General features: G+C 31.2%; 2 protein-coding genes across 3 annotated transcripts in view; one reads left to right on the top strand and one right to left on the bottom strand.

Moving 5' to 3' along the window:
• Positions 1–20,529, top strand: part of LOC133182373 (B9 domain-containing protein 2-like) — a 613,772-nt gene that overhangs the window by 454,054 nt on the left and 139,189 nt on the right. The window lies entirely within an intron of this gene.
• The window catches only part of LOC133182360 (phospholipid-transporting ATPase ID-like), a 38,832-nt gene that overhangs the window by 13,322 nt on the left and 4,981 nt on the right, over positions 1–20,529 (bottom strand). The window contains exons 4-8 of one of the 2 annotated variants that reach the window (XM_061317173.1): positions 17,903–18,016; positions 12,823–12,921; positions 3,990–4,124; positions 1,260–1,330; positions 960–1,042 (exon numbers count right to left, since the gene is read on the bottom strand). In XM_061317173.1, coding sequence (XP_061173157.1) covers positions 960–1,042; positions 1,260–1,330; positions 3,990–4,124; positions 12,823–12,921; positions 17,903–18,016 — 502 coding nt within the window. Of the gene's footprint in view, positions 1–959; positions 1,043–1,259; positions 1,331–3,989; positions 4,125–12,822; positions 12,922–13,742; positions 13,842–17,902; positions 18,017–20,529 lie in introns of both variants that reach the window. The other variant, XM_061317174.1, reaches the window with a different exon arrangement.

Here is a 20,529-nt window from a genome sequence, read left to right as displayed (position 1 = left end):
TGGTTTTCAGAAACTTTGCAATGTTGCCTGCATGAATTCAGGGCACATTTGGAGCAGTGGTAAAGTAAGCACAATTAAACAGTTTGACCAGAATGGATCCTGCTTGGAAAATATCATGACCACCTCTGGAATGTGGCCTGCTGATATAGCAAGCAAGCAGTCCGGGGAGCTTTTGTACTCTGATTCTGTAGCAAAAACAATAAATGTGGTGAAAAGGGTACCAGTGAAAAAAATGGTGAAATTCAAATCCTGGAAGCCTGGAAACATATGTGTCTGCCTCTCTGGTGATCTTCTGGTAACTATGTGTAATGATGAAGAAACACAGGTGAAAGTAGTTCGGTACTATGAGTCCTATGAGATCCAAACCATTCAGTTTGATGAAGAGGGTAAACCATTCTATTCAGGGAATTCAAAAATAAAATACATAAGTGAAAACAAGAACTTAGATATCTGTGTGGCTGACAGTGAAGCTAGTGCAGTTGTTGTAGTCAACAAAGCTGGGAGCCTCCAATTTAGATACACTGGTCATCCCTGTGCTACGAAAGAAAACCCATTTAAACCTTATGGAATCACAACAGACAGTCAGAGCCAGATTCTTACATCAGACAGTGATAATCACTGCATTCATATCATAGACCAGACAGGGCTATTCCTCAGTTACATAGACAACTGTAACCTGAAGAATCCACATGGATTAAGTGTGGATGACAAACATCATCTGTGTGTGGCCGAGTACAACAGTGGAAAGATCAAACTCATCAAGTACATGTATGTCCCCTAAATCTATGTTTTTACTAAAGAACATTGACAATAATGCCCTCTATTATACAATTTTGCCTACATTCTATATAAGCAAGCTTTCCATTTTCCCCCATTTATATACAGTGAAACAAGCTGTAAAAGGTGATGTACAGTAACTGATCTACTTCAAGGAGAGTTCTGTTGATAGATTAAATTACCATCAAATCTAGAAAGCTGTGATATGTCATCTCCAAGTTCTGCAGTCTCCGGAATAGCCTGTCTCACCTTCAAATTAGTCTCTCTGTAATTACAGTGAAAAAGGAGTAAACCTACATACAGAAATGACACTCCAAATGGAATAAACATACATAAAGGTATACATATCAAATAAAAATCTTACATCATATAACAGTGATCAAAATATATCTAGACAACATGCATATGATGTTTTTCAGTTTAAATGTACAAGTTAATTTAGTAGCAGTAATACATTAGAGATGATTTCTGCAGTAACCTACCCATCAAGTTCTGCTGTCTCTATGTAACACAAACTGTGAGGTTCACTTGTAGACAGAAGCAAGAGATCCGCCTAAAAATACCACCACAAAAAATTAACTAAAGAGAGAGACAACCCAGTTCATGTAGCATATTAAATCCATATTTTAATTAATTTCATGATATTGGAGTTGGTATAAGAAATGATTTTATGCTATGACTTTTGTAACAATTAAAGGACTGACTCCTCTCCCAGTCCATTACTGCATACTGTAGGTCATTTAATTTTTGCAACACCTTATTTTTGTGAGATTGCTAGGTAATTGGAATTTATAAGCAAGCAAGACAAAATTTTCATGACTTCTGGTAAAAAAAGTATGCGAGAATGAAATTTTCATGAGCAAACTGCTTTACATAATTATGTGCAGATAAAGTTCTCTTGAATAAAAAGAGATTTATTAAGTACAGTATGTGCTAGTTAAAAATCTAAATAATTCCACCCCCCCCCCCCCCCCCCACCCACCCACCAATGGATTTTCTGAATTCATGCAGAAGTATTACCTAACAATGACAAACATCCCATTTAGTAGAATTAAATTAAGCAATGAATTGTAAATTTTTTACATTCATCATGTCATAACAAGGACAGCTGAGCTGACAAATTGAGTAACAAACTTTATTGAATTCTAAAAAAAATATCTGCAAAGCTCTCCATATTTTGACATGATGATGAGTCTAAATTGTACTATTCAATACTTACATTTATTCAATACTTATATTTACATTTATCAATTTCATGGTAAATTGATAAAATATCACTTCTTCGACTAAATTATGGTTGTTTAAAGCAATATGAGCTGCATTTTTGAGGATTTTATTTTACTGTCAAAATGTGCTCTTATAATAAACCTGTATGTAACTTAAACCTTTATGATCAATTATACTTAAAGTATTTGTTTCAGAAGAAAGATTTCTGTACAATGGTATATCTAAGTATTATAAAAGTTTACAAAGTAACGTTCTTTTAACTGTCATTGAAAAAGTTCTTTACAATATTGCAACAAAAATTTCCAATGTCCAAGTTGCAGCTCATATTGCTTTAAATAATACACATCATACTTGACATAGCTAAATTGATTGAGCAACCATTACTATTCAGTGACTCAGTTTGAATTTTGATTTTTCGCATATGTTTGTATTCAACATGTGACGTCACAATAAAATTAATACTTTAACCTTTTGATCTTCCCATCTGTGTTATAGAATTATAAATGCCAAAGCTTTCAACACAATTTAATATAAAGTAAATATGCACTGAATAAATATTGTGCATTAAAAACTTGATTATGCTATCATTTACTTTTCATATCTAGGGATTAAATTGACTTAAGTTTGAAGACCTTTATTTATGCACATATTTCAGTCAATAGGTACTTGCACACAATATTTATCAATACTTTTTAATTAGTTATGGTAGAAAGGATTATAAACTTTACTGTAAAATACTTTCTGCTTCAAAGCAAGGTTAAAAACAAGCTGTATATTTGAGGAAAGAACAGAGAAGATTGAAAACAGGGAAATCTCCTCTTAGCAATATATCTATAAATAATCCCTTGTCTAAATTGGTATGAGAAATGAATATTTTAAGATCTGAATTTATTTTGAGCAAATATTCACACCAAGGCACAATTTCTATCAAAGCGACAATTTAAAACAGAAATTCATTCAATAATGGCACCATCCATTTAAATCCTAATTTTACACTCACTAAGCAGCTAAATCTATAAAATGTCTAAACATGGATCACAATTAGTGTCCGAGACCTTCATTTATGATATAAAATATCAATACATCCTTTAACATTGCTAACTGCGGCTCTAACTACACAGAAAAATGTACTTCACAGGTTCAATGGATCAGTCTGGTGTATTTTTTGTTTTTTGTTTTTCAAATCATGGGTTTTTGGCTGATTTTTGATTTCCAATATCCGATTTAAACCTTGATGTGTACTGTGTAGCAGATTTCTGACATCTGATTTAAACCTGGGTGCCCTACTCACCTGCATAATGTTCCATGGACAACATTATAAAAATGTTTGTGGATTCAAAGAGCAATGGTTTCAATCAAACTTGACCAGTTACATACATGAAAAATGTGACATCACCCCATATTAACTAACATGCATCTATTTCGTTAATACTATTTGGGTCATGAAAGCAGATAATAACAGTTCAAGAAATTCAATCTTCACCAAACTTAGCAACCCATCATATATAAGTTAATAATTACATATCCAAATATTTTTCCTTAAGATTCTTTGCAAATTAGAAAAAGTTCATGTTCTCATGAACTACTGTGGGATGAGTAAGAATATTTCAATTGTGATGTGATTGAAGTAAAAAAAAAAATTAGTGCAAACTTAGTGCAAACTTTTTTTTCAAAAATATGTGGCAAGTCATCAGAAAAATAATGTAAATATAAGATATGAATTTAATTTTTGAGAATTCATGAGGTACATGAACTACAACGCTTCATGCCTGCATTTTTATCCTGAAGTGCTAACACGCTTCATAATATATGCCGGCGTGAAGCGTCGTAGTTCATGCCCTCAAGAATTTTCAAAAATTAAATTCATCTCTTAATTAAGGGTGTTATAACTGAAAACCAATTCCTCTTCGTTTTGGCCCTCTCCCACTGTATTACTGCATAAGTGCATTCAAGGACATCATGTGTGTTTTAGAGTTTTCACTTACAGCAACAAATTGATTGGTTTCCATTTTGATGATGTCACCAACAACAACTTTATGCCATCGTTCTTCCATCAGTTTGCCATCCCGTAAAACCCAGGATTTTCTGTTGTTTACCAGAGCATCATTTCTGTGTCTTTGCTATTGTTATAAAAATATATATTAAAAAAACACTTTATTTTACATCATCTCCTTTGTAATAGTAAGCATGTTTTTCTACATAACAAATCTGGGAGAAAATCAATGTTTAAATAGTTGCTATGAAACAGAATCAAATTTTCAGTGTTATTCTCATGGCTTAACATGTCATCCAAGAGGATTACATCACAATTTATCTTTCAGCATCTTTATTTGCCTTATTTGCACAAAAAAAATAAATTCTATCATCTCTACTTTGTTTCAATAATGTTGCTAGGCAACATGATCTCTCATCCAATTTTAGAAAACCTGAGTACATGCATTTCCAATTCTGTCTAACACAGAATTTTTTTCACCCCCCCCCCCCCCCCCCAAATCAATGATCCAATGTTACCCAAAATTTCCTTCCAAAAAAATATAGTTTAAGAAAATAAAAATATATATTTTACCAAAAAAAAAACCCCCAACTATTATATATAAAAGCTTAACTTTTCATAAAATCCACAGTTTCATATCTACTGTGAATCAATATTACCCCTAATCTTGTGAAATCAAATGTTTCCCTGATTTCCTGTACATTTTTCACCCAATTATCTTATTTTAAAGAAAATAATACACCTGTAGGACAACTGATTTTCCTTCCTAAAAATTGATACATGGCAATTCAAGTTCATAGTTCAGAGTTACCCCCTTACTGCTCTCAAGTGACAGTGTGCATGCAAAGATAAAGTATGCATACAAATATATTGCTAAGAAAATAGTGAATAATTGTACTGAATGTGCAAGCATAATTATAGTATTTGTTATATGCATAAGAATCACTTATCAAAATTCAATTAGATTAAGTATTGCATATTACTATCATTAACCAGTCAATTACATGAAGGAAGTAATAAAATTATCATACTGATTATAAATTTAGGAGAAATAAATATATAAATAATACAACTACCCAATATATCTATTTGAGTTGATGAAACACAGCTCTACCAACATTCACAAATAATGTTGATTAATTTTAGGTAAGAGAAGAAAGAAAAGGCATAAACAGACAGCAATGCAATTTTATCAAATGTTAGACTACTACAAAAATCTTACCACCAAAGTTATTCAAATAAAGGTAGGAAAATTAACCTGTTGATATGGAAAACTCATGCTTTTTGGTATATTTGTCAGAGTGTAAGGGACAAACTGCAATGCATGTACCAGTGTTTTAAGTTAATAAGAAAAAGAAAACGATTTATTAGGAGAAAAAAATGTTAAAATGTAGGTCTTAATGTGACTAGGGGTAAAAGAAATGATTATTACATACTTGTTTTCATCAAGCAGCTTGCTAAAATATTAGTTTTCTTTTCAAAATAAAAAGGCCATGTTTTATCTGGTATGTTGACATAATTTCTATCTGATAACTTTTGGCTATACTTAACCAACAGTTAATAAACTAACTCAGTGAATCTGTGTTTCCTGCTTTAATAAGGACAAAATAAATCAATAGAAATCGGTTTTAAATCTTAGTTGTAGATGAGTATTAAAGTAAATACAGAAGCCATTTTATACCATATATGAATTTGTGACCTAAACTTTTCACCTTTTGGCCTCTAAATTGTTTCTTAAGTAAGGGAGAGTCAACCGTCTTTACTTTTCACTGCAAACCTCAAAAAGAACTAAAGTTAGCACTGGAAACCAATTAATACATGTGTAAAATATCTGATCCTGACCTTGACCTCATAGTATATAGGGGTGTTCGAGTGAATATAAGGAAGTTGATATAAAATTTCATCACAAAAACTAAAAACACTTTCAGAGATATCATCAGGAAATTATTTCATACTTTTATTTCAATAACGATATCTTTTTAAGTTTTTGAGAGTCATCATCTTCCGTTTTAGTGCAAAAGCTTAAAGACAACTTAAGTTAACAATTACATTGCATTTAATACACACGATCCAAAAGTAATTATGTTTAATCTTTAATAATCAAAACTTATCAAAAAAAAATTTTTTATATATAATTACCTGTATCTATTTTGTCTTTTTCCTCATTAAGATATGTGCAATACTTTCTAAAACATTAAACAAGAGGCCCATATGGGCAACATCGTTCACCTGAGCACTTTGGCTAGGAAAAAGCAGAAATCGGTTCAGTTTTGAAACTTTAAATACACAAGTGGTCCCAACCTATTTACTATTAATGGGGGGAGGCATAATTTGAACAAACTCAAATTTACACTAACTGAGGATACTTCAATATTTCTTTGACTATTAATGGCTTTAAAAGATTTAAAGAAAATATTCCTGTATAAGTATTATCTTCTATTGCCCCCCCCCCCCCTTTTCAGGGTTATTGATTGATTTGAACAATCTGGAACCTACATTATCTGAAGATGCTTCTGTATTAATATGACTAATCATGGCTTTGCTGTTCTTAAGAATAGGATTTTTAATGATCTTTCCTATATATTCTGATGTAAAAATCTGATCCCCCATTGCAACCCCTCCCTACCTCCAGGGATCCAGATTTGAACAATCTTGAATCTGCACTACCTGGCAATAATTCAGTATTAATATGACCAATCATGGCTTTGCTGTTCTTGAAAAAAAAAAATTATAAAGATTTTCCTGTGTATTCCTTGTTTAAACTTTGTTCGTCCATTATGGCCCCTCCCTACCTCCAGGGATCCAGATTTGAACAAACTTATCTGCACTACCTGATGATGCTTCAATATTAATATGACCAATCAATGCTTTGCTGTTCTTGAGAAAAAGATTTTAAAAGATTTTCCTAGTATGTATTCCTAGTTAAAACTTTGATTGTCCATTGTTGCCCCAACCTACCCCCAGGGGTGATGACTTTAAAAATTTGAATTTACACTACCTGAGAATGCTCCCATATAAATATGACCAATCATAGCTTTGCTGTTCTTAAGAAGAAGATTTTTAAAGATTTTTCCTATGTATTATTATGTGTAACTGATCATCCATTGTGGTCTCACAATAACCCCCCCGAGGTCATGATTTGAACAGATTTGAATCTACACTACCTGAGAATGCTTCCATATAAATATGACTAATCATGGCTTTGCTGTTCTTGAGAAAAAGATTTTTAAAGATTTTCCTACATATTACTTAATAAAACTTTGATTGCCCATTGCCTTCGGCTCAGGTGAGCTAACAAATAAACAATTATGTCTCATCTATCGCCACACGGCAAGACTATACCAACATCATTATGATGTTTCTCTTTGGCACTCATTTTCAGTTCATCCAGAAATCTTTTAAATTTTTCACCTACCGGTATATATATTTCACTTCATGAATTTTAAGGTCTTCCGACACGTTCCTCAAATATCTGTTTTCTATCTCTAAGTAATATACAACAAATTAATCATAATTATCATTATCTTGGGATTTCTACAGTGTTTTCAAAATGTATCAAAATTAAATACTCGAAAAATTGTGATATTGGCAATGGTAATGATTTCCATTAGTATACCTGGTAATATGCGAAATATCATCCTCTTGTCTCTTGCAAAAATGTCTGGTAAGGCCAAACAAAAAAATATGTGTGGTTCCGGTTACACTTCCAAAAAAATTAGGGTAGGTAGGTAGGGATTTTTTTTTTTTTTTTTTTTTTTTTTTAACAAAATGATTTTCTTAATTTTTCTTAATAATACCTATCACTGCTTTGCAAATGGCATTTAGATGTGATGTTATAATATATTAGTCAATATTGGTAGGGGACACCTACATGCTAGCTTGCTTTGGACTTCATACTATTAAACACTTGCACTATGTTTTGCAAGGAGGTCGTCATTGCTGAAACTAAAACTTAAACCAGAGCCATTGATGGAAATTGGGGAAAATTCCGGAAAAAATATGAAAATTGCCCAAAAAAAGTTTAGGGTTGGGGGTATAAAATAGGGAAGGTCGGGTAACCGGAACCACACATATTTTTTTTATTTGGCCTAATGTACCTCAATTTTTTTGTGTGAAAACTTGTTAAAGTAGCAGTACTTCATTGACAAATTCTTGGGAAAAATTATATATTATTGAGGAATATGTCATCTGACCTTAAGGCAAAAATCAAAATAGACTGGGGTATTAGTATCTACATAGTATTAGTATCAAAAGTTTGTTGATAATATTCGATTATTTCAGATTTTATAGCAGTTGTGATATCACTTTTGGATCAACCCTCGTATTATTAATCTTTTACCTTAGGAGTAATGATATAAAATGTGATAATACTTTTGGATCAACCCTTGTATTATTAATCTTTTACCTTAGGAGTAATGATATAAAATGTGATATCACTTTTGGATCAACCCTTGTATTATTAATCTTTTACCTTAGGAGTAATGATATAAAATGTGATATCACTTTTGGATCAACCCTTGTATTATTAATCTTTTACCTTAGGAGTAATGATATAAAATGTGATATCACTTTTGGACCAACCCTTGTATTATTGATCTTTTACCTTAGGAGTAATGATATAAAATGTGATATCACTTTTGGACCAACCCTTGTATTATTAATCTTACCTTAGGAGTAATGATATAAAATGTGATATCACTTCTGGATCAACCCTTGTATTATTAATCTTTTACCTTAGGAGTAATGATATAAAATGTGATATCACTTTTGGATCAACCCTTGTATTATTAATCTTTTACCTTAGGAGTAATGATATAAAATGTGATATCACTTTTGGATCAACCCTTGTATTATTAATCTTTACCTTAGGAGTAATGATATAAAATGTGATATCACTTTTGGACCAACCCTTGTATTATTAATCTTTTACCTTAGGAGTAATGATATAAAATGTGATATCACTTTTGGATCAACCCTTGTATTATTAATCTTTTACCTTAGGAGTAATGATATAAAATGTGATATCACTTTTGGATCAACCCTTGTATTATTAATCTTTTACCTTAGGAGTAATGATATAAAATGTGATATCACTTTTGGATCAACCCTTGTATTATTAATCTTTTACCTTAGGAGTAATGATATAAAATGTGATATCACTTTTGGATCAACCTTTGTATTATTAATCTTTTACCTTAGGAGTAATGATATAAAATGTGATATCACTTCTGGATCAACCCTTGTATTATTAATCTTACCTTAGGAGTAATGATATAAAATGTGATATCACTTTTGGATCAACCCTTGTATTATTAATCTTTTACCTTAGGAGTAATGATATAAAATGTGATATCACTTCTGGATCAACCCTTGTATTATTAATCTTTTACCTTAGGCCACGCCAATTTGTAAAATAGTTCTTCGGATTTTCAAAAATAAAAAGTGAGGCGAGCGAGCAAAATAATTTTACAAATATTATTTTTCATTTCGGGTTTCAAAATTATGAGGCGAGCGAATATAATTAATATAGGTGGCAAAATTTTCTAAGTTCTCCTCTTTTTCCTATTATTTTTTCTGGGAGAGAAAACGTTTTCTATGTACTCATAAGATGTGAAAACGCGTCTTTCTTTTGTTTCTCGTAACATTGCAATTTAGACGTAGTTTCATTTCTACAAATTTTCTGTTTAATTCTTTGCAAATTGTTAAGGTCATGTCAGGTTTCAAAATCACAATTGCATCGCTTCTTGAATTTTCTTTAATTTTTATTGAACAAATACGGTCAATATTTACTTAACCTTGTGTGTATTTTTCATATGTTGATGATATTCTCTTTATTGTTTCATCAAACAAAGCTTCAAACGTCTCCTATGCTTCCATTTCTATTGCTGTGTATGGAACTACTTTGTACCCATTGTTTTTAACTATAGTACACAGGGGTGTGCAATAAAAAAAATCAAGTAAGTCAATCAAAGTTACTAGCCCCAAGTAAAAAGTTACTAGCCCAAATAGAGGGGCAAAAATTAAAATAAATACTTATTAATTATGAGAAGAAATTAATTGCTGAAAAAGTCAGGGTACTGAGGTCATTCTTTTTAAAATTAAAGTTAAAAGTTCTCACTATCAATATAAATCATGTATAAATTATTATGAAAGAAAATTAAAATGAATTTAAATAAATTATCTTTCCTTTTTCTGATCATTGCACTAGCTCATTTAGAATGAAATTAAATTCATTTTGTTTTCATCTTAAATCTCATTGAATACACTAGAAATATATTTTATGTAAGTCACAAAACACTTATTTTTCAGTTGATTGAGTGATCGTAAATAATTTAATGAGATATCTGCTTGTATTTACCATAAATGGAGGAATAGAGGAAATTCGGATTAGGAAAAAACGATCGTTTTTGGAAGTAAATAGTCAGATAGAACTGTAAAACAGATAAGATTATGGAGATTTATTGACAGTCGGAGCATGTTGTCAGGAAAATTTTAACTGGTTGGGAATTTTATAGCAAAAAAATGAGTGAAAATACCGATTGTGCTTGTCATGTATTGCGTGTGTAGTTAATTTTTTTACTAGCCCGACGGGCTTCCTCCTTGCAGAAAGCCACTAGCCCGACCCGCAAAAATGGTAGCCCCGGGCGTCGGGAGATGCTAAATGCTCACCCCTGGTACATACGAACAGTTACACAGGCATCGTGCAAAACTTCACAAACTGTTACAAACATTCTAAATCCCGCGCTTCTGTCAAACAACTTTCCAAGTCTTTTGTGCGTTTTGTGTAAAAAGTCGAGGAAAAAAAAATTGTATACGGATATTTTTGGACGCGCGCGCAGATTTTTTTTTATAATATTATAATTTGGATTTGTTGTAAATAGAAGCGGCGAATCCGACGAACTATATTAGAAATTGGTATGGCCTTAGGAGTAATGATATAAAATGTGATATCACTTTTGGATCAACCCTTGTATTATTAATCTTTTACCTTAGGAGTAATGATATAAAATGTGATATCACTTTTGGATCAACCCTTGTATTATTAATCTTTTACCTTAGGAGTAATGATATAAAATGTGATATCACTTTTGGATCAACCCTCGTATTATTAATCTTTTACCTTAGGAGTAATGATATAAAATGTGATATCACTTTTGGATCAACCTAATGTATTATTAATCTTTTACCTTTGCCTTTTGACCTAAAAATCAATAGGGATCTAATTTAAGTCATTAGGAGTAATGATATAAAATTTCATTTTGATGGGACTTTCAGATACCACCTCAGGAAACTAAAGTGATATAAACAGAATGAGGGATGGACAGACCCAAATTAATATTCCCTGCTTTTAAGAAAAGCCAGGCACAAAAAAGTGACAATATTCCATCCCCCAAAAATGGACCCATTAAACTAGTGGCAAATACTACAATCCCCTAGAAAATAAGAAACCAAAATAAAAAAAAAAACATAAAACCATTGTCAAAAATCTCAATGCTTTAGAATTCAGAAAATCTTCAAAACTGATAAAGTCATTAAAGGTCCTTCAGTGACCCAGTGACCAGATATCTTTTGTCAATGAGTTATTGCAAGCATTTAGGTTAAAAGTGTTGACAGACATCAATATCTTATCTCTTCTTCTTGACCTTAGATATAAACAGTCTGTGCAGTGAATATAAAACCATATGGTTTAAGGGGATCTTATTATCATTAGCAAAAATTTGTTGACAGAATTTTTCATTGTCATGACCTTTAACCTTGTTCTTTCTCTGCTTAATATTCTCTATAAGAAGTCATTAGGATTTTAAAAAAAAACACTTGAGTGCTACTGCATCACTTGAAAATTTTGACAGATACATAAAAAAAATCTTGACCTTTTTCATTTATGATCCCCAATTCTCGAGTCTTCTGTAAACTATTCTCTACCTGTGTCGCATTTATGAAGTTATTTAGTTCTCAGTTTCACATGAAAGTTGGATAGATGGCAAAACAGCAAACAAGTTTATTACTATATAGGGCACTAGCATATTGATACAGAGTCCTATCTTAATCTAGCAGCATAAAGTAAACAATTATCTATATAATCAACCCAGCATTAAAACCAGAAGCAAAAACCCCATTCCCTTCTACTTGACATTTGCAATTTTTTTTGGCTTAAAAAACCTGAAGGCTCTGATAGGACTGTTGCTCTTTGACTAAAAAATTTGGGGAAATGGTAGACTATGCACATGGATTTTGATTTGCTATGAGAAGTTGCTCTGACATCTCCTATAAATGTGAGTGAGGATTATTTTGAAATAATACATCATTTTGGATGTGTTCCTAGCAACAGCTTGCTCATTATTTCAGGAAATTGACAATGAATATAATTTATCTACAAATATTTACATTTGTTCCAAGTTTGATTTAATTATGACTAAAGGAGAAATACTATTTTAAAAATTTTCTTAAGAAGTTGGATGCACATACAGCAAGGATAAGGTTACTTAAAAAAAACAAAAAAATTAAACTTAACCAATGAATGCATAAATTTTCCTGTCTTCAAACATCAAAAGTAAAACCACTTAAAAATTCAATGAAATACTTTCAAAAAATAAAAAGTCAATGAATGTACAGAAAAGAAAATTATTTTACCAAGAAATATTTTAGAAATTTAAATCAGTTTCACATAAAATAATGAAAATCTAAATGTAAAATATTGTCTGTACTTATTCTCTTTTGATAAAAATAAATAAATAGAAATAAGTAACAAGAAATAAAGTAGAAACTGGAAATTGTCTAAAACTTAAAATCAAATCAGCAGGATTTGAAGAAAAATGGAAACTCACAAAATCATCAACAGCATCTTTGACAGCTGACACGCCTAATACTACCACCAAAGGGATCACAGTGGTGAGCGGTGTCAGGGATGATATTGCCGGAATTAGCTAAAGGGAAGCAAGTTTAATAATCTATAATTAGTTATTGTGAAAGCAATATTGTTTTCCCCATCCAAAACTTTCTCCAAATTGGTTTTTTTGGGTCTGGTTGAAGCTTGGATTGTCTGCATCTGAAAGGTTTTGCTGAAAAATAATATAGCAAAGGAAAGCTGGGTTTTAAAATGTGTGAGAGTGTGAATTTTAGAAGAGAAAGAACATAGGACAAAGCCAAGGTTATTTTGCATACTACCATAAAAGTTCATACAAACTAAAACAGAACTATATGAACATGCAGAAAGAATAAATGTGGATACTGTTTTCTTCACAAATTGTACAGTTATTAAGTTGAGACTTCTACTTTGCAGCTCTCTGTATCATAACTAAAGTTTCATAGTTTATATATGACTAATCAAATGATATCAGATAGATACCAAGCATTTTACAAAAATAAATCATCTTCATTTCCTTCTACATGGACTGCAAAAATTTTGATTAATTTGTGAACTTAGCATGGTTGATAATAATTTAAGATAAAGAAATTGGTCATCTAAAATTTTGTTATGATGATTTAATTCTGAATGCAACCACACCTTTTGAAAATCAACAACACTTTTTGACAGTATTAAGCCTTGATGATGTTGAAATCTTTTTTTCTTTGCAGAACAAGCTGAATCTTGTAATAAGTGTACAATTTGGTCCAATAATTATATATGTAAGAGGGTTTAAAAAGCAGTTGAGGTATAAACTACTTGTTTACTAAACAAGCACCCAGGCAAAAAAGTCACACAATACCAAGGTTAAAGGTCATTCACTATGGTGTGCAAACTTACAACATCATCAACAAGGTCTTTAATGGCAGAAATCCCTAATACAAAGGCCAGGGGCAGCAAAGTGGTATACCAGGGCAAAGAACTAATTGCCGGTATCACCTGTAATGAGATTTGTCATGTGTTAGTGCAGATATCTACATGCTCCAAAATAAAGGAAAATGACAAAAAGCCAAGGGTTAAGGACTTCAATCCGTAATGATGGTTGTGAAATAGCAGCTTCTCTGAAAGAAACCGGCAAAAAAGGAGTCTGTTGATTATATAAATACTGAAAAAGAAAAATTTATATCAAGACAGATCCAAAATAAATTCAAGATAGAGATGTGTTTATACAGTGCATTAACTGCAGAAAACATGTCAATTTCATATCATGACATATCATTCTAATAGAAAGAAAAACCATGACATATCATTCTGTTAAAAAGAAAATCCAAGGGATATCATTCTGATAAAAAAGAAAATCCATGACATATCATTCTGATAGAAAAAAAAACTTTGTCAATCAAAATTCAAAAAAAAAGAAGAAATTTTGTAATTAAAGTACATATATATTATGGTAGATATCTAACTAAAAGTGAAAGATAATTTTAATTAGCAAGGGAATGGAATATAATACATACACATCTATTCATGAATTTGTCCTATTGTGATATTTCTTAATAATCAAATAAAATATACTACAAATCATCAAATTCATTTCATGCAAAATATTTTAAAAAGCAAATGCAAATTAAAACTGTAAAATAACCACTAGTGTTTCAAGTCTCAGTGGCAATATTTCTTCAATTTTAGAGCACTTGTAAAAAGTAGATATTTTGGAGGCCTCAAACGCTCAGCCATCTGGAAGGATGAATAGTATATATGATTCACATGGAAAACCCCTTCTAATCCTTTAAAGGATGAAAAGGACACTAAGTCACATGATTCAACTGACTATGTGATAGACTGTAATATAATAGAATATTACAGATACAAAAATTATTTCAATTATTGATTATATAAATAAATCTTGAACAAATTTTATGCTTTGACATATACTAAATATTTATGCCCCCGTAATTGAAGATTCGGGGGTATATAGCTTTTGCCCCGTCCATCTGTCTGTCTGTCTGTTAGTCTGCAAAAACTTTAACATTGCCAATAACTTTTGATTGGTTGGAGCTATGGCTTTCATATTTCACATGTGTATTCCTTGTGACAAGACATTTCTTTGGATACCATCATATTTGACCTTTAGACCTTGACCTTGGAGGTTGACCCAGTTTTTTGCAAAATTTTACCCGACTTTAACCTTGGACATAACTTTCGAATGGTTGGTGCTAGGGCTTTCATTCTTCACATACGTAATACTTGTGATAAGAACCAACAACTTTGACCCTTTGACCTTGACCTTGGAGTTTGACCTACTTTTCGAAAACTTTAACCTTGGTCATAACTCTTGAACGTTTTTTTTTTGCTTGGGCTTTCATATTTCACGTGTATTTCTTGTGAGAAGGCCTTTCCTTGGGCACCATTAATTTTGACCGTTTGACCTTGACCTTGATGTTTACTTACTTTTGAAAAAACTTTAACCTTCTCCATATCTATTCAATGGTTGCTGCTGGGGCTTTCATATTTCAAAGGCATATTCCTTGAGACAAGACCTTACTTTGGGCACCAACATATTTGATTTGCATTTGAGAAAGTTTAACCTTCACTATAAGTTGCCATACGGGGGCATAAGTGGTTTCACACAAACACATCTTGTTTTTTTTGAGTTTTTACATTTATGTCAATATTTACAAGTTTATGAAATAGACTGATCCACTTCTCTGTTTCCCTAAACTGAGTGTCTAACAAGTGACATCATACATGTATCTGTTTTAATAGTACAGCAATAGATAATTAATGCAAGCTGAACATATGCATCTCATACTTACAGTAAATATTCTTCAGTGGGATTAATAGCAGAGATGATGTGATGTCATTATAATTGTTTTTCTCATACTTGAAAAATGTAAACAAGAAGCAGTTAATCTAGTTAATATGTCTAACTCAATTACTTTCTGTTGAAGTTAGCTTCCCTTTTTGAAATTACCACAGTTAATCAAAAACATGGAGACATTAATTTCACTGTAAATTTTAGAATATCAAATGATACATATTTTTTCTCTCTCTAAATTTGGTTTTCCTTATAATTTTCTTGAAAAGTAAGCAATACATTTTTTTTCCAAATGCAAGCTGTAATCTGAAACATGTTATGTCGATCTTTACACTTTAGCTTAAAATTCCCATTACTGACTAAATAAAAACTAGTAAATATAAAGTATGATACGGACTAGTACTTGTCCAGCAATATCTGTTGAGTGAGATTATAAACCTGATCAAAGATCTGCATTACAATATAAAAGACAAACAAAATATTAAAAATGCTCGATAAAGAAAGTGTATTCTTCTTAAACTCAATCTCCCTTCTTGTACTTTACTAATATTAATTCCTCATGAAAACCCTCCCTTGTGGTTTGAAATTCATGACCATTATGATAGCTATTCAAAGAAATATTTTGCAACTTAACAGTACAGTAGCATGCCTCATAATGACTTTGATGAGGGTTATTGGATACATCATCAAGTATCATGACCTTGACCCCCTTTTCTAAATGACTATAAGTATTTCTTCTACAATTCCATCCATCATATTGTTTCAGTATCTTGTCCTACATGCACATTTCATTGTAATTTTATTTTTCTTATTTTCAAGTGCTATCTTTAAAAACTCATGAACAATTGCCAATAGAACTTGATCACACTGTCTGTCATTTTACAAATTGTTCTGTCATATTGCCACACACCACGCATGTATCATTAAGCTTCAAGAAGTCACTGTGCTCTACTAATGATCGTAAAACCCAGTGTTTATCTGATTAAATGCAAGATATCACTTCCAGAAAACTCAATTTCTTCCTGCACACCCCCCATCCTTGGTGTTTATTGAGATTTGTGTGATTTTGCTGGCAAATAGAATTAGTGATGTAATAACTTTTGCAAAGCAGATTACATAATCAGACCATGATTCTTGAGAGAAATGCACTGAAATAATGAACCTACTTTAAGTATTTTATCGATGATTTTTTATTTTAAAAAGTCTAGATAATTATGATGGTAAACAAAACAATATTTAACCAAAGACATCTGAGAGATGCACAAAATTTGTCCCAATTAATATTCTGAATTCAGTACATGTATTATTGCCTCAAATTACTACAGTTTTCTAATATACACTGGTTTCAGGACTTATACTCACAGTGTCAACTAAAAGCATTTTTTACACTTAATTATAAATCAAAATCAATTTTCATCAATTTACACACTCAAAATTTTAAAAAAAGCAGGTTTTCTAGCATTTAATTTATATGCCATAGGTTTTATTTTTACTACAAGAAAGAATTATAGATAACCCTACATTTGATCCAAGTTCATTAACAATTTGACAATTCATTGAGGTTTATCAATAACATTTATCAAATTTTTATTCATTGAAGAGGTAGAAAATATCCAATTTGAAATTTTTAAAAAGTAAATCTACAGATACCCTATGGAATTTGTTTTCGACAAATCAGCTCAATATGACTCACAGATGCACAGGAGACATTTCAAAATGACTCATAAACCTGATCAGAATATTCTAATCATTCAAGTAACTTAGTTTTTAAGTCATATATGAGTTTCTGTCCACAAGTAAGTCCATTTTGATATTGGTAGGTAGATTCAATATTCTATCTGCTGTACATAAATCTCAACCAGAAGCCCACGCACACACTTAAGACACTCTTGTTTGGGGCAATGTGTGGCAGTCATATCTCCTGATTGGTTGTTTATTCATGCCAAAATGCAACAAGACTTCCCTGGGAATACTGAAGGAAAATTTTTGCTATGTTTGTTGACAATATCAGAAATTCAACAGGGAATAAATGGAAGATTTCTCAGAAAATCAGAAATAATAGAACGATAATGAATTCAAATTGTTTTTACAATATGGAACATTTACACGGACAGATGACAAAACTTCAACAGAAACATTTCCCTCTAGTGAGCTAAATGCACCATTTCCTTCTTTTTTTTAAGATATCAATTTAGAATTAGAAAAAGTTAACTTGCACTTTGAAAAAAATAATACACAGTACCTGTAGAATAAGTAGACATAAGAAGTAGAAGTTGGCAATCCTCTGAAACTGTTCCAGGAGATTCTTCGGCACAAATGAGACGACAGAGTACTTAGACGTACAGATGTAATTGTTCTGTAATAGAATAAGAATGATTGATCTTTGTTATTTCTGATATATACAGTAAAACCATGTTCTCTCAAACTTAGAATACTTTGTCTGAGATATCCAAAGATTCCAGATATCAAGGTTAAAATACATGAAATAAAGGTGGTTTGGACTTCCACCACACTTTGACATATGCATGATATTCAAAATACCAATGTTTACCTTTATATCTAATATCATTCACTTTATTAATATATTAGTTTATTCAGGATATAACTTTGGGCAATACAGCCCATCAGTTTACAAAATTAACATATAATAACATATATTACAAAATTTAAGACTCTCAGTGAGCATAAACTGGGGGGTGAAACCCCTGGTCAAGTGTTCCTCAGTCCCACAGTTCCACTCATTTATAGTAAACAATAATATATTGAACAAATTAAGTACAATACAATAAGCAGTACAATACATAATTCAAAGTTATAATACAATATAAAGCAATGATGTTTTAATGTACAGACATCTGAAAATATAAACCTTACACAGATAGAAATTAGGTTAACCTGATTGATCTTCGTTACGGAATATTAGAGAATAATGAATATATTTCCCTACACCAACTAAGGTAGATATGCGGTTGGTACCCAACAATTGGATTAATTTAAAAGTACTTGGCGATTCGTAATAATATTCATTTATATATTTTTTCTTAAATTTAGATATCTAGGGCATTGAAGAATGAAATGGAATTCATCTTCTATTTCACGTGCATTACAAACATCGCAAAATCTATCCTCTCTACTTTTGCCTTGGTACCTTCCGCATTCTATGTTAAGATAATGAGACGAAAGTCTAATGCAGGAAATATGTTTTTTTAAATTACTCTGAAAAGGTTTTGTTAAATAGGATTGCATTTTACAGAAGTCAGATTGGACAGTATGTTTATATAGAAAGCATTTTGACAAATTATCCATAAATGCAGTGCACTCTTGGAGGTATATATCTAGGATTCTATTTTTATACACGTGCATGAGCAAAGTTTATTGCTTGCTGTTTTACCCAAAATTCTCCCAGACCCAATCTATATACATAACTTAATTCTAGTTATAACAGGGTATTTTATTAGATAAACAATTTACTTAATATCATATAAATTGGGTTGCCTACATCACAATGACTTTGCGTCAAAAATGTATCACTCTGCCTAATGTTACATTTAAATTTTGTACAATTTGAAGTCTTTTTTAAGGGAAATCTTTTTTTTTCTTACATTAAATGAATTAAAACTAAATTAAAAGGAATGAATTTAATAGCTACCCAATTTATATTAACTGGGTTTGAACAATTTACTCTTTTTTGTTAACTGCTTCTCGCACTGTCCCAACCCAGTTTATACAGTATTACAATAGACTTTTAAAAATTACTTTTTAAGTGACATTATTGTATAAAAAAATTTTCTCGATAATCACATGTATTGTTTTAATCCAAACCCTCAGCATGAAATAATAACAGTCATAGCAACATTATGAAATATATGGGCAAAGCATCCTGGGATTTTACATAATACATGTATATAAATTCCTGAAAGACAACAATACATACAATACATTGTATAACCCATTTATATACTGAAGGGAAAAAGAGAAGCAGGTTAACATAATGTGCTCGATTTATTTTAAAACTCCATGACTTTGAATTATGAAAATTGGTCAGAGATGAACCAAAGACATATCTATGTTCTCAAGGTTAGTCAAAAAATCTTCAGGAAAACAAAATTTTCACAGATTTTCAGACAGTAAAGGGTTAAAGTAGAAATTCCTTTGAAATTTAAATCCCTCAGCAAAGTCCAGCATAGAAATGTACTTTATATTGACTCAATAGGTCTCAAAGTTGGTTAATATTCTGTCCACAAAGAGCCATATATAACTCTAGACTTTCAGGGTTGAAATCCCATAAAGCTTTATCTTAATCTTTTATATTATATACAAATGTGTATCAAAAATATTTTTTCTAATTATCAGTCAATAAATGGTCATAACACTCAATTACAAAAGGATTGAAACCCATAAATTTTAAATTACCTATATAAATAGATTTGCAACTCTTCTGTATACAACTGCGTACCTATCTCATAGTTTAATTAACTCCTAAAATTAGGGAATGTAAAAGTGATGTGTAGACAGATGGAGGTAAAACCAAAATACCCCATCCCAAGTTTTATTTAGTATGAGGATATAAAGTATCTACATGAAGATCATTTTTATAAGACTATGTGAGCAGATTTAACCTTTAACAACATGACTGAAATCCTTATACATGTACATTGTATTGTCAATTCAAAAGGTTTCAGCATGTGATTTATCAAAATCCAGTCTCCAATCTTCATAAAACCCACTATGTAAGCTTTCTAAATACAAATTATTATGACCAGAATCCTGATGAAATGTATGTTTGGACTTCACTGTAAAAAATTCCCCTTTCTGCTGTGGCTATAGTAATTTTGGCATGGTCATACCCTTCATTGTCTTAGTGCTAAG

The sequence above is a fragment of the Saccostrea echinata genome, unplaced genomic scaffold (genome assembly GCF_033153115.1).
Source record: "Saccostrea echinata isolate AGI-Se365-2 ecotype Australia unplaced genomic scaffold, CSIRO_AGI_Sech_v1 ptg000009l, whole genome shotgun sequence".
Classification (NCBI taxonomy): domain Eukaryota; kingdom Metazoa; phylum Mollusca; class Bivalvia; order Ostreida; family Ostreidae; genus Saccostrea; species Saccostrea echinata.
Note: the sequence above shows the minus strand (reverse complement) of the source record. Positions and strands in the feature narration are given on the sequence as shown.